General features: G+C 38.4%; 2 protein-coding genes across 3 annotated transcripts in view; one reads left to right on the top strand and one right to left on the bottom strand.

The window, feature by feature from the left end:
* SHC4 (SHC adaptor protein 4) overlaps positions 1–14,695 on the bottom strand; it is a 131,452-nt gene that overhangs the window by 43,192 nt on the left and 73,565 nt on the right. For both annotated transcript variants that reach the window (XM_004010631.6, XM_042252495.2), the window contains exons 3-4: positions 12,503–12,566; positions 8,077–8,196 (exon numbers count right to left, since the gene is read on the bottom strand). In XM_004010631.6, coding sequence (XP_004010680.1) covers positions 8,077–8,196; positions 12,503–12,566 — 184 coding nt within the window. The remainder of the gene's footprint in view (positions 1–8,076; positions 8,197–12,502; positions 12,567–14,695) is intronic.
* EID1 (EP300 interacting inhibitor of differentiation 1) lies at positions 1,985–3,712 on the top strand. The gene has a single exon (XM_004010632.5). The coding sequence runs from the start codon at positions 2,028–2,030 to the stop codon at positions 2,601–2,603; it is 576 nt and encodes a 191-aa protein (XP_004010681.2). The 5' UTR covers positions 1,985–2,027; the 3' UTR covers positions 2,604–3,712.

Genomic DNA, 14,695 nt, shown 5'->3' with positions numbered 1-14,695 from the left:
CAAGTGATTAAATTAGCAGAGTCAGCTGAATCAGCTACATATATGAAAAATATAAAAATAAATCCTGTCCTCATGATATTTATAAATAAATTTTGAACCACAGAAGAGCCATACAGACATTAAAAGACAGATAAAAGATTATGCTTAAGATCTCTGAGGTAGGCAAATCCATCCTAATTTTTTAAAAAAAGACATACAGGAAAGAAACTTTTAAATTTGACTACATGAAAGCTTATCTTAAAACTTTTATATAAGAAAAGCTCTCCAAAACAAGAAACAATGGGCAAAGAGAATATATTTGCAACATGTGAAACAAAGTTTTCACACAGAGTTTACAAAAAATTCCTACATCAATAAGAAAAAAGATAAACCCAAAATAAGATCATTTAATTTTCATAAGTAATAAAAATGTTCAATAAACATATTGAAAGGTAACCTGCAAAGAAAATCAAGGCTATAAAAAATAAAACAAGACACCATTAAATTGACAAAGTTGTTAAAGTTCAACAAAATCATGTGTTGCAGGGGTGTGGATATTCTTGAACACCACTGCCCAGTGCTTAAATCTGTACAATAACTTTCAGAGGAATTTCACGTTTATTAAAACTAAAGTTTGCATAACTTGTAATTCCACCTTTCCGCTTCTAGGTTTTTACTAGAGAGAAGTATTGGCACACGAAGATATTCATTTACCCATACAATACAAAAAAAAAAAAAAGGAAAATTCTTTGTGCATAGTTAAGTCAACTACAGTATAGCTACACAAACAGAATACTATGAAAACATGTCTGTGTATACTAACCGCTAAATCTACAAGATTTAGGGGGTTTTTGCTTTTTTATAAGTTGAAGGCAATTATGTAAGACGTTAAAAATATAAGATTTTTCCATGAGACTTAAAAGATTCACATAAATGCACGGGAAAAGACTTACAGAACACACAGCAAATTAAGTGTAAAGTCACCTCCTGCGGGGGACAAAAATGGGCCCATGTATTTCTTCTCTGCATATTTTTTAAAGAACACCAATAATATGCTTATTTGTGATTTAACATTTTTTAAATGAGAAAAATAGAAGAGAGGGATGGATGAGTTCTTAATATGCTGATGTATGGCTAAGAACACCTTGTGGTTTTCAGGTGCAGATTTAGCGGTTATTAGCGAAGAGATAGGAGAAGGGAATGGCAACGCACTCCAGTACTCTTGCCTGGCAAATCCCATGGACGGAGGAGCCTGGTAGTCTGCAGTCCATGGGGTCACACAGAGTCGGACACGACTGAAGCGACTTAGCAGCAGCAGCGCAGAGATAAACTTAGTTAAAACCTTGGAGCAGAAGCGACTGCCTGGGGATGGAGGTAAGAGGAGCGGCAGAAAGAGGAGAGCGAGAAAGGAGAGGGGCGAGAGGGGAGGAAGATTAAGGGGTCTTCAGTTCAGTTCAGTCGCTCAGTGGTGTCCGACTCTTTGCGACCCCTGGACTGCAGCACGCCAGGCCTCCCTGTCCATCATCAACTCCCGGAGTTTACTCGAACTCATGTCCATTGAGTCGGTGATGCCATCCAACCATCTCATCCTCTGTCGTCCCCTTCTCCTCTCGCCCTCAATCTTTCCCACCTTCTGTAAGGGGTCTTACAGAAGGCATATAGAGTATTTTCAAGTTTATAGCCTCATAAGCAGCAGAACGGTTAGGTAAGGTGCCAAGCAATGCACAGCCCTAGGTCTGAAATTCGAACGCACGGAGCGCAGACCACCGAGCACTGGGAATGTCCCCCAGAGGGCGATGGGGGGCACTCAGTTCAGTTCAGTCGCTCAGTCGTGTCCTACTCTTTGCGACTCCATGAATCGCAGCACGCCAGGCTCCCCTGTCGATAACCAGAGCCGCGCTCTGAGCAGGAGGCGGTGTTTGGGGGTCGCGCACACGCACGAGGTCACGCAAGCGCACGGCGCTTGCGCAAGCGCACAACCGCACGCCCGCGTATATCCGAGCTTGTGGAAAACGAACGAATTGTGGGGAGGTTGCGCTGCTTGCACTATGTCTGAAATGAACGAGCTGTCCGAGCTCTATGAGGAGAGCAACGATCTGCAGATGGATGTGATTCCTGGTGAGAGTGACCTTCCGCATATGGAGGTAGGCGGCGGGAGCCGGGAGCTATCCCCGAACCCCTCCCGCGCCGGGGCCCCGCCACAACTGGAGGAGGAAGGCCCAATGGAGGAGGAGGCGACCCAGCCAATGGCGGAGCCACAGGGGCCCCGAGGCCTCGCTAGCCGGCCCAGCCCTGGGGAGCAGCCAGGCCAGATCGCGGGCCCTGATTTCGAGAGCGAGGACGAGGGCGAGGAATTCGATGTCTGGGAGGACGACTATGACTATCCTGAAGAGGAGCCGCTCAGTGGTGCGGGCTACAGAGTTTCAGCGGCCCTTGAAGAAGCCAACAAGATGTTTCTGAGAACCTCCAGAGCCAGAGAAGCAGCTCTGGATGGCGGGTTTCAGATGCATTATGAGAAGACCCCGTTTGATCAATTGGCTTTTATCGAAGAGCTTTTTTCACTTATGGTTGTCAATCGTCTGACCGAAGAACTCGGCTGTGATGAGATCATTGACAGAGAGTAGTTAAATGCTGTTAAGAGAGGAGGAAGCTGCTTGAGGAGAGACCCAACATTCCACTGTCTTTTGAGTTCATTCCAAATAGTTCTGTGCCAATGAAAAACTTAATCTTCCCCCCCCAAAAAAAATTTTTTTTTTTTTGCTGAGTAGAATAAGGTAGTGACTGCACAGTTATGAAAAAGAAAGAAAATTGTTAAAGAAGAGTATCTTAGTACTGTTGAAACCTGTTTTCAAGAATGTCCAGAGACACTTATGGCTTTGACTTTGTTGTTTATTCAGAGTAATTTCCTTGCATTGAGGAAGATAATCTTTTCATGTTTCACTGTAAGGAATGGCTTTGCAAGAATAAATTATGACCAAGACAGACTGCCAGTACCAGAGCCCACTGATGATAATTATATGAGAAAAAGTAACTGATGTATCCATTTTAGGACATAAGATGTCTTTGAGTTATTTGGACTGAAAGCATATTGAGAAAACTTTAAAGATTCAATTTTGTGATCTATCCGAGCTGTGGTTAAGGCTAAATTTTAAGTGTAAAATAAATCTACCGAGTATTCTTCAGTATCTCAAAGGATAATCTAGACCCAAAAGAAGTATGTGTCTTGTGTGCTATTAAAATGTGTTTCCAAGAACAACTGAGATTTTGTTTGTACATATATCTTGATCATTTTTAAAGCTACTGTAATCTTTAATTCAAGAAAATTCATTGCCTTGAACATATTTTAAAGTCAAAACTTAAGACGTCCTTAATAAAGTTTCAAATTTAGACTGTAAAATGTACATGAAGGTACAAAGAACACAAACTCTTGAAACATCTGTATATACTAGAGAATTTTCTGTTTCACTTGCTCTCTTTTTTTCATTTAACTTTACAGGCAAAAGACTCTGGTTGAACTTCATAATGTAAGAACTGTTAAATGAACATTGTCCAGTAAAAGGAAAGCCCTACATCTAAAAAAAGACACTATGAACAACCCTTGAAAGTTTTAAAGGGTTTTCTACCCAGAAATCCACCTCACTATCTGAAGTTTCCCTCTGTCTCCTCCTCTAATTAAGCTTGCTTTTGGTTATGCACCAGCATTCAAGATAATAAAGATTTCTTGTTCTCTGTATTTTATTTGTTTGTCTAATTGTATAATACTTTCTCTAATTCTACTTTTTATTTGCTATACTGTTTGATTGTGTGATTGCAACCATTTTATGATTTAAATTTAATGACTTATATAAGGGAAAGTGCTCCAGCTTCAAATACCGGATTACAAATTAATTGGTGTAAATTAAACTTAGTAAATTCCTATAAGAGAATTTGCCAAGCTGGGAAAACCTGCCAAATCAGTAAGCATCTCATGGTGGTTAGTAAGATGCTGAAGTTCTATGAATAATATAATTAGAAGGCTGTGCCCAGTGAAACTGAGTATACCAGCATGTCTTAAGATTAGTAAAAATGTACCAGATGTTTTTGCTGCATTATGGCAGTAAAGGATACATCCACTATAATAGGACAACTCAGAGCCTTACTTATGTTGCGGTCATCCTGTCTTTTAGGGAAGGGGGTTCTTTTCTGTATAATACAGGGCTGACAAGGATGATCATAATTCAGACAAAGCTTGGCAGGGAGAGGAGCAATAGATGGGGGAAGACTAAAAAGGAGGTTAAACACTGCCACTTAAATTTTAATCCTGCTGGTCTCCCATGGGTCACTTCTTTGCATTTTCAAACAGCTTATAGATGCAGTACGAGTCTGGATAGATAGCTGCTTGTATGATGTGAATTAATACTCTGGACAAAGAAAAGTGCCAATATATATGAAATGACTAGTTGCATTTATCTCCAGATAAGATGCCAGGAAATAGGTTCAGAAAAAAACATCTACAAACTACAAGTGTTACTCTATTTCTCTTAGAAATTGAGTAGGGAGCGGGAGCAAGAGCAAGGGGAAAGAAAACTACTCCCTGTTAGGTTTGAAGGCTCATTTAGAGAAAGACCTGGATTCTTAACTCACTCTTTTGATGGTTTGTTAGTCTTAAAAATAGGCAGTAACTTAAGAGACCGCTGACATTAATACTTGTTAATATTTACTGAAAGTAGAGAAGGGTAACATTTTTAAACATTACAGTTACCACAGACTGAAACCAAGCCTACCTAACTTGAACCTAGGCTCCACTGCTTACTAGCTCTGTAACAAGAGATTAATCTCTGCCTCAGGGTCCTGAATTGAAAATAAGAATACTTGAAGGAACCATATACATTGTGAGAATTAAATGAAGATATATGCTGCTGCTAAGTCGCTTCAGTCGTGTCCAAGTCTGTGTGACCCCATAGCAGCCCACCAGGCTCGAATACTGGAGTGGGTTGCCATTTCCTTCTTCAAATGAAGATATATACATCTATATAAAGAGGTAAACTAAAGAAAGGAGTTCTGGGGAAATTCTAAGCCTGTTTGATGTAGGGAGCGGTGGAGATGAGGAATGGGGGAGAGAGACGTTAAACTGAGTGTGTAGTGTGATTTGTGGAGCACTTTCTAGGTCTATCCATACTTAGGTAAATGTTTGCTTATATCGGATGTCCCACATCGAGGACACAGATCTATTTTGTTTGGCTCATGCTTATAACTTCAAGTTCTTCAAGACCAACATCTCATAATTCATAGAGATCAGTAAGACTTCCAGATTTCCATCTTTTTTCCCCCTCAAAAGTAGAGGAAGATCTGGCAGCCCTTGATCTACAGTCATATGGGATTGGCCTTTACACAAGGGAAGTTTTCTGTTTGCCATGTTGCCCAGCTTTTCTCCCCACTGTGGAGGACAAGTGGCACTCATCATCTATCACCACTTGCACCGTTGTGTTTTCATGAACCCAGACAGTTTGCATTACCTACCTGGCCTCTAGGTATTTGAATTGCCTCTCCTGGAGATAAAAGATTTCTCCATTTTCTGCCTGTTTTACCTTGTTATCTATTACCTGTCTCAATTTCAGTAGCTGTTAAGAAGTCAGTGATAGGACTATAGAAATGAGTAAAGAAATAGAATGGGAGCTACTGAGACTGACATTTCTTATTAAAGTATGTCAAGGAAGTCCGCTACTTGAATTTTTAAAACAAGGACTGAAAAAAAAAACCCTGTAACTTGCTTTTCCAAAATGTTTTTTCCCATTTCAAAATACAAAGTTTTAAAAATTGTAAGCATTGCGTGTTTTTGTGTTTAATAGAATCTTATTTTCTGCCTCTGAGGTTCTGTGAGACATTTTCTGGGAGCAAATGGTTACATTCTTGATGTTCTCAGCGACGGGAGATAAACTCGAACATCTGACCCATAAGTGTTCTGTCCTGTATGAATGTATCTATAAATTTGAAGCTATTTTTTATTTCAATCCAAAGTATATCTTAGAATTTGAGAGGGCAGTATTTGTATTTATCTCAGAACTTCAAAGGATGTTTTTCTTTAAGGAAAATTTAATAAGTCATTTTCTCATGCTACATCCAGGTCACTTTTCTGCTGCCTTTATCTCTGGGACATTTTAGCTGCCCTTTTAATGGAATCTATAAAGCTTCTTGAGTTTAAGCATCCAGAGTGGCACATCTTTTTTACACACCCCCAACTCCACCCCCCATCCCACCCCCCGTGGCTATTCTCGCCAGGTCTTCAAAATAGTTCAAAACTATTTTTAAAAATCAGCCCCTGACCCTGATAGAAATGAGATCCTAACTTTGGTCCCCACTCTAGCAGTGGACTGAACAGAGCTCCTTCAATACCAGCAGTGTAGAAAGGATGGGAGCCACTCCCCAAAGCACCTCTGCTATAACTACAGGTGGTAGAAGCCACCTATACCCAGTGTCTATTTGCCTAAAAGATTATGGGTATATTGTACCAGCTCTAATTGCAGTGGCCTGGAAAAGAGTAGTGGGGGGAAAAGAGATTTTGAGAATAACTTATGCCGCCACCATACACAACACAACCCTATACGCAATGAAAGCATATACAATGAAAAGCAATGGTACCAGAGCTGGTAACATTCACATGAGTGAAAACTAAAAACAAACTTTACAGCCACAAATATCTTGAGGACGAAGCACCTGAAAGACTGAATGTTTTGCTTCCACCCAGATAGGCTGCATCTTCCGAGGACAGCCCCAAATGTTCTGTTGTCAGGTACCAATGATATGCCTCTCTTAGATATCCAATTATGACCCAATTAATCCATTTTAAACTATTTCATATTAAACATTTTCTTCTGTGGTGTTTTATACTACTGGGTAAACAATGTTATTTTATTCTGCTTTTGAATTGAAAAAAGAAAACTTCAAAACCACAAGTGAATTTTTTGGCCAAAAAATAGAAATACAAATGTTTACAACTATACTTATATGTTACTGACTATTTTATAATTTTACATATTACAATATGCTTTCCCTGCTAAGTACTGAGTATATGAAAAGGCCTCAAGGAAGAATGTTTGAGTAAAAAATTATAATAGGTACCACGTAAGGGCACTGTTCTGTTGATTTATATCCATGATCTTACTTAATCCTCTAAGTAACCCCACAGACACATTCTGTTGCTAAACTGATCTTAGAAGCTCCATGAATAAGAACTCATTTCACTGATGATAAAAATTGAGTGGGAAGATAACTTGCTTGTCAGTGGCAAATCAGGCTTTCTACCTGTATGTGACATCAAAGCCTCTTAGTGTTTTTTCAGTGCCAAGTACACATTGAACCTTCTATGAGTCCCTGAACAACAGCACTCCACACAGTAAAACCTTAAGTACTAACAAATTCAAATCATTACATATTAGACAAAGAAAAATTAGAGTCTAGCATACATAAAGGAATTTAGTTTAAAAAATAAAAGGTCAACGGATGTCCTAGTTTAAAGGACACATTTAGCCCAATGACTGTGTATCTTTTATATCTGCTTCAGCAATGCTGTTTTTTAAGAAATAACATTTCCAATGAGAATTCGGCCACACCATAGCATCATAAATCATCAAAGATGAAAAAGTTGTTTATACAGTAACATTCAAGAAGGCTTTTCAATCATAAGGGTTGAAAGAAAATGTTTTCTGCTTAAATTTTGGTTAGCTAGAACACTGGCCCTAACATTACCCTTCTCTGTCCTTCATCTGCATCCCCGGTCCTGATGAACGAACTGCTTTCTCTTTGGGGCAGGGTGGTGGAGAATAATAAATGACTGGCTTGAGTATATTCCAAATGGCATTTACTATGAACTTTGTGCCTTCGTTCTTATTAACAAAGCCAATTAAGTAGGGGCAAGTATTAGGCAGTTAAATATCCCACTGATGGCTTAATAATACTGTTGTTCTAATTATTGTTATACATAAATCCTTGGCAGATATTTTCCCCCATGTCTTATTAAGTTTTAGGCACACTGTCTGAAACTTTATTCTTTTTAGTATGCCTAGACTGTTCTAGAAAAACAGAAGATATGTTAAATATAAATGACACTCATAATCCTACCTGTTGGTTGTCCAGATTCATCAGTGTGAGACTGCATGTTGAGATGGTCAGTTTTATATTCATTCCCGAAAACTGAAGATTACTTTTGCCAAGAACTGTTGATAGGAACTTAGCTGGAGGCTTTAAAAATAACAAAACAACATTCTAAGTTACAGATTTTGTTACAGAGGGAATATTTAATTTATGTTGTTTAAAAATGTTAAAAATGGGACAAAGCCCACACACTTCCTTTCTATTTTACTTTAAATAAATCAAGTGAGATGGAATGCTTTTTTAATGTAAACTTTTTAAAGTTGAAATGCAGCAAAATTCTTGAGTAAGTAGTGAAATCTAAGCCCTCAGACTTTTTCTCATACATTCCCTTCTCCCCAAGTGCTAGGAGTAGGGGCATACTTTATATAAAAGGACCTCCCATGAGAGTTTGGATTAACTGAATTCACAAGTCATTTTGAACACCACAAATCTAAAAAAAAGAGAAAAAGTTGCTGCCTAGGTTTTTTGTGATGATTAAGAGTACAAAAAAACACAACATGCCCAAACTTAGGAAACACAGGGAAAGCGGTGCTTTTATAACTACAATATAACATTATAAATTATAATTTACAGGTATAAACACACACTAAAAAAGAAAGCTCTCCAATCAACAAGCTGACTTAGGGAGTGGGAGGAGGGACAAATTAGGAGATTTGAAGTAATATATATACTACTATCTATAAAATAGATAACCAACAAGGACCTACTGTTTAAAGCACAGGAAACTATACTCAATATCTTGCAATAATCTATAAGAGAAGAGAATCTGAAGAAGAAACATATATATACATATACATGTATAACTGAATTACTGTGCTGTACACCTGAAACAAACACAATATTGTATTTCAGCTATACTTCAATAAAAACTTTTAAACCAACCTAAATTTACAATTTAAAGAAATCAAAAAAGTTTATAAATTAAACTCAAAGTTAGCAGAAGGCAAGAAATAATCAAGATTAGAGCAGAGATAAATAATATAGAGACTAGAAAAACAATACAGAAAATCAGAGAAAACAAAAGTTGGTTCTTCAAAAAGATCAACCAAACTGACAAACCTTTAGCTAAACAAGTTAAGAAAAGAAAAAAGAGAAGACAAATTAGAAAGATCAGAAATGAAAGTGGAGACTATCCTACCAATTCTACGGAAGTGAAAGGACTGTAAGAGAATACTAGGAACAACACACCGGATTACTTAGATGAAATGGACAAATTTCCAGAAACATAAAACCTACAGAGACTAAATCACAAAGAAATAGAAAATCTGGGTAGACCTATAACTAGTCAGAAGGAAGGAAGACAAGAAAGCAAGCAAGAAAACAAGGGGAGGGAGGGAGGGATAGATGAGAGGAGGGAGAGAGGGAGAAGGAAGGAAGGGAGGGAAGGAAGGAAGGGAAAATAACAAGTGCTGGCAAGGAAGTAGAGAAATTGAAACCCTTGTGCACTATTAGTAGAAATGTACAATGGGTACAACAGCTTACTGAGGGTAGCAGCTCCTCAAAAAACTAAAACCAGAATTATCATATGATCTAGCAATTCTCTCCAGTACTCTTGCCTGGAAAATCCCATGGACGGAGGAGCCTGGTGGGCTGTAATCCATGGGGTCGCTAAGAATTGGACACGACTGAGCAACTTCACTTTCACTTTTCACTTTCATGCATTGGAGAAAGAAATGGCAACCCACTCCAGTGTTCTTGCTTGTAGAATCCCAGGGACAGGGGAGCCTGGTGGGCTGCCATCTACGGGGTCACACAGAGTCGGACACGACTGAAGTGACTTAGCAGCAGCAGCAGCAGCAGCTAGCAATTCTGCTTCTTCTTCTATATCCAAAAGAACTGAAAGCAGGACTTAAAGAGATATTTGTACACCCATGTTCAGAGCAGCATTATTCACAAGCGTTAGAACATGGAAGTAACCCAAGTGTCCATCAGCACTTGGTGGAGAAGCAAAATGTGATATATACATACAATGAAATATTATTCAGTCTTAATTAGGGGGGAAATTCTGACATATGCTACAGCATGGATGAACCATGAGGACATTATGTGAGGTAATGTGAAATAAGCCTATCACGATATGACACTGCATGATTCCACTTATATGAGATAATTAGCGTAGTCAAAATCATAGAGACAGAAAGTAGAATGGTGGTTGCCAGGGGCTGGAGAGGGGAGCGATGGAAATTTATTGTTTAATGGGTATAGACTTTCTGTTTTACAAGATAAAAAAAGAGTTATGGGCTTATTCCCATTAAATTGTTTAACTAGATTGTATAAAATAACTTCATTGCTTAATATGAAATTATGAAGTGAAGGCTTGGGGAAAATGGGCTTTTTTAGAAGCAAACAATTCTAAATGTATTCTGTTCTTCAAATACAGGATTTTCTTTCTTAAAAAAAAAGAGTAATGCAGATAGATGGGGGTGATGATTGAGCAACAACAGGAATGTATTCACTGAACTATACACTTAGAAATGGTTACAGTGGTAAATGTTATGTGTATTTTAACACAATTTTTTAAATTGTGAAGAAAAAGAATATTAAAAATATGAAGTGCATTGAAGAGTCCCTGGCATGTATTATTAAGTATTCAATAAATCCTCAGGAGTAGGCAACGGCAACCCACTCCAGTATTCTTGCCTGGGAAATCCCATGGACGGAGGAGCCTGGCAGGGTTGCAAAAAGTTGGCCACAGCTGAGTGCACGTGCACATCCTGTACAAATCTAGCTACCAAGGAATTAACTCAGTAATTTCTCTTTTTTCTTTACATGTTTACTTCCGGAAAGATGATAGGCTGGTTTGCTTTATTTTGTTTTCCAGTGTGGACTCCCACTAATCCTGAAATGGCAAAGTCTTAAGTGAATAAGACTGTTTGTTGGGATCATCCAGTCACAACCTCTTATTCGAAGAGGTTATGAGAGGCAGGAGGAGGTTAGAGGCTACAGACAGATCATGGGTTCTGTCAAAGAAACTACTAATAGTAGTTCTAATAGAATTCAAGGGCCATTCATCAACGTTTCCTGTACTGTGTGGCTCACTTGCGTCACTCTGGGTGACAATGGATTCAGCCTTAAGAAATAATGAGCAATGATAAAAATATGAGGCATGGATTCCCTGGTGATCCAGTAGATAAGACTCCATGCTTCCAAGGCAAGGGGCATGTGTTTGATCCCTGGTCTGGGAACTAGGATCCCAAATGCCTTGTGGGGTGGCCAAAAAAAAAAAAAATGAGACAGGGTGGTATGGTAATAGAGCACTAAGCTGAGACTGAAAACCTGGCTTTGACAGTTGGCACTGACCTTGATCATTCTAGTAACTCAAGGCAAGTCTCTTTGAGCCATAGTTTAGAAGCTAGCAAAATGAGAGGGTTTTTCCTGGGAGAGCTCTAAAAATCCTTCCCCTCTTAATCTACAGTTGTGTAACTGATATGGCTATCTTAAGAGCCTTTGAATCTCTCCTTTGGACTTTGAAGCAACTATTCTAGGTTTAATGACTTAATACATAATTGGCAGACATACTAATACATCTTTTGTTACCCAAACAAGATTGACCAGAGTGTTTCATTATTCAGCCATGTAACAAATCACTAGCCGCAGGCATTTGTTTCTGCAAAAACTCCTGGTCAGTAATGTGCTAATACAATAATACTAACTACTATTATCATTGAAGCTTATGTAACCCAGACACCATGTTAAACACTGTGATGTACACATCACTTCATTTAATTCTTACCTAACTCTATAAAGTACGTGCTATTTTCTCCCATTTTATAGATGAGGAAGCCAAGGATCCAAAAGGTGAAATGACTTGGTCAAGGTCACACAGTTACTAGGGTTTAAATCCAACTCTAGCATCGAGTCTTGTGCTTTCTTTCAGCATAAAAAGCTCCTTCTATCCATTTACTATTCTACTGCTACCAGCACCCATGTTTCCATTTGAAAATAGGCCATGAAGTCTTAAAAGCCTAAAATGTTAAAATACAGAATACATACATTACAAAATATTGAAATTGGAAGGTACCAAAACTGGTCATTTTGTCAACAACTTAACTTACAGAAACAAAAATGAAGTTTCTTACAGAGATGTGATGCCGTGCTCAAAGCAAAGTAAAGACCCAGCCCTGCAACCAGATTTTTTCTAACTTGGAAAGACTTAGGTGCTTTCTCCACTCTGTCCGTCCAGGCATCACCATTTCAGACAATGTCTGGCAAGTCAGAAAATTTGAAGGAGAAGAACAACTTTGAGTGCATCTTAGATAGCATGCCAACTAGTCAAGGCTATTCTGGACCTTGGGTCATGTGGTGGAATGAACAAACAACTATTTCAATATTATCTTTCTTTCCCACAGTTAGGGAAATATTAAACAAAAAAACCACACCATTATTTATTTACCTTTCGCTTTTTAATGGCTCCATTTGCCCCAGGGACAGCTTCACACAGGCGACTTATTGCTTCCCTATAGAACAGAAACCATATAAAGACTCAGCAAACTATCAAGTACATAGTAAATGTTCAGTAAACGTTAGCAAGTTGTTATGACCAAAATGTACAAATAATGGTGAGTCTGACATAAAGGGCCTCCTCCACTTCACAGGAGAAAACTGAGCTTATTCTCACCACAGCTCAAATCCAAGAAGATCCAGCAACTCTCTAATACTGAAAAATTGCTTTATAATAAGGAGTCATATATTCACCCTCATTGTCTATTTCCCTTGGGTTTTCAAGGTTGGCTTTCAGCACTGTTGATTTCTAACCAAAAAGGATGGATAGGACTTTACTGTCTGGGAATATTTCACAGTTTTATCTTTAGCAAAATCCCCTGTGGTGTTGTGAATAAAAAGCTTCATAGCATCTCATCGCTAAAAACAATTAAATACAAAAGAATCCAAACACGAGAGGAAGTTTAAAAGGATCGGGAGAGAATTAAACTTCAAGGTGGTCTCAAATGGAACCTTATTGACTAAGTTACTGCTACAAGCCATTGAGCTTTCATGTAATTTCACAGAAGAAAAGAAAATCAATAGCAAATTTCCTCCTTTGCTTATTTTTCTGCCCTTACTATATATTGCACTTCCTGAGAGAAAAGCGCCACTAAAAGAGGTAGTTGCTCCTTAATGGAAGTGGTGAATGCACTGGCGCCCTCCTCTCCAGAAATGCAGTTATAACTAAGAGCTTTTGTCTCTGGGACTCAGCATTCACAACCACCCGAGCTTTCCCTTGGCGTAATCTGAACCTTCGCCTGTGGCTTTCAACACACATATTAAACTTTTCACAAAGCAAATGGAAATCTCTAAGCTCCTTCCGGATCCACTGGACATCATCATTCAATTAGTACACACATATTATTACAGTTTTTATATATATTAGATTTCATGAAAATATTTTCTATGAGATGTTTTGATTTTCAAAGGAAGGGAGATGCAGAGAAAGGAATGCAGACCCATTAAAAATAAATATGGATTAGATAGACAAAAAATAGAGACCTATATATAGCTCTGTACATTAGTAGTGCAGAGCTATGTACGCAGCATAACTATCTGCAATAAATGGATAAAGCAGCTTTTTGATTTAGCACAGTTATTGTTTCTCCAGGATTCCAACCTTGCTCTCTGGAGTCAAACAAGACACCTCTTGAGAGTTGGGCTCTTTTGTTTGCCTGGCTGGCTGATGGTTTGAGTTATCTTAATGTTAGTCAGTAATTGATGAGACACATCTAATTGATCTGAATGGGCCTACAGCGTTGCCTAAATAACTAGACCTGGCACCCTTGTTGTTGGTATTTAACAAACAAGGATTATGGGAAAGGTGTTCTTAGATCCTGTACTCCATGAGAGCCAGTTGGGGTGCTTTGGTCTAAAAAGCTCCCTGTAAATGGGTTGAAATAAAAGTATAAACAAAAGTGGACACTGATGTTGCCAAGTATAATAACAGTTATTATTATAAGTAGCAACTTTTATAAGTTTTATGAAGTGCTTTCCCAGGCACTGTTTTCTTGATTCTTATTCCAACTGTCAATAACATCTAACAAAATGTAAAGTTGTGAATTTGGATAAAGGGAATACTTTATAGGATGAGCATCCCGCAAGAAGAGTTTGGAAGGGTGAGCCCTCCTGGCAGGGTGGAATTGGGAAAATTCAGACAGAGGGAAGAGCATGTGTGAAGATATTCAAACATAAATAATTATAACATGTGGGGAGCTACAGTACTTTGATACTACAGGAGGACAAAGCGTAGTAGAAACAAGAATGAGCAGGAGCTAGCGATGGGATTAGAGTCTGAAAACGTTTTCTGAATAAAGCCAGATAGTAAATATTTTAGATTTTCTTCTGTTGCAACTACTGAACTCAGCCACTGGAACTTCACAACAGCAGCAGACAACATGCAAACAGATGAACACAGCTGTGTTCCAATAACTTTATTTCTAAAAACAGGTAGCTGGCCATAGTCAGCCAAGGACCATAATTTGCCAACTTTCTGATTAGATAATTCATATGAAAGGGGCTAGAAATAATTCAGTTTTAGAGACAGGAAAATGTTAACAGTATAATTTTAGAACTAAAAATTGAAACAACTGTAAGATACTTG

Source organism: Ovis aries, chromosome 7 (genome assembly GCF_016772045.2).
Source record: "Ovis aries strain OAR_USU_Benz2616 breed Rambouillet chromosome 7, ARS-UI_Ramb_v3.0, whole genome shotgun sequence".
Classification (NCBI taxonomy): domain Eukaryota; kingdom Metazoa; phylum Chordata; class Mammalia; order Artiodactyla; family Bovidae; genus Ovis; species Ovis aries.
This window is presented reverse-complemented; position numbering and strand designations above follow the sequence as displayed.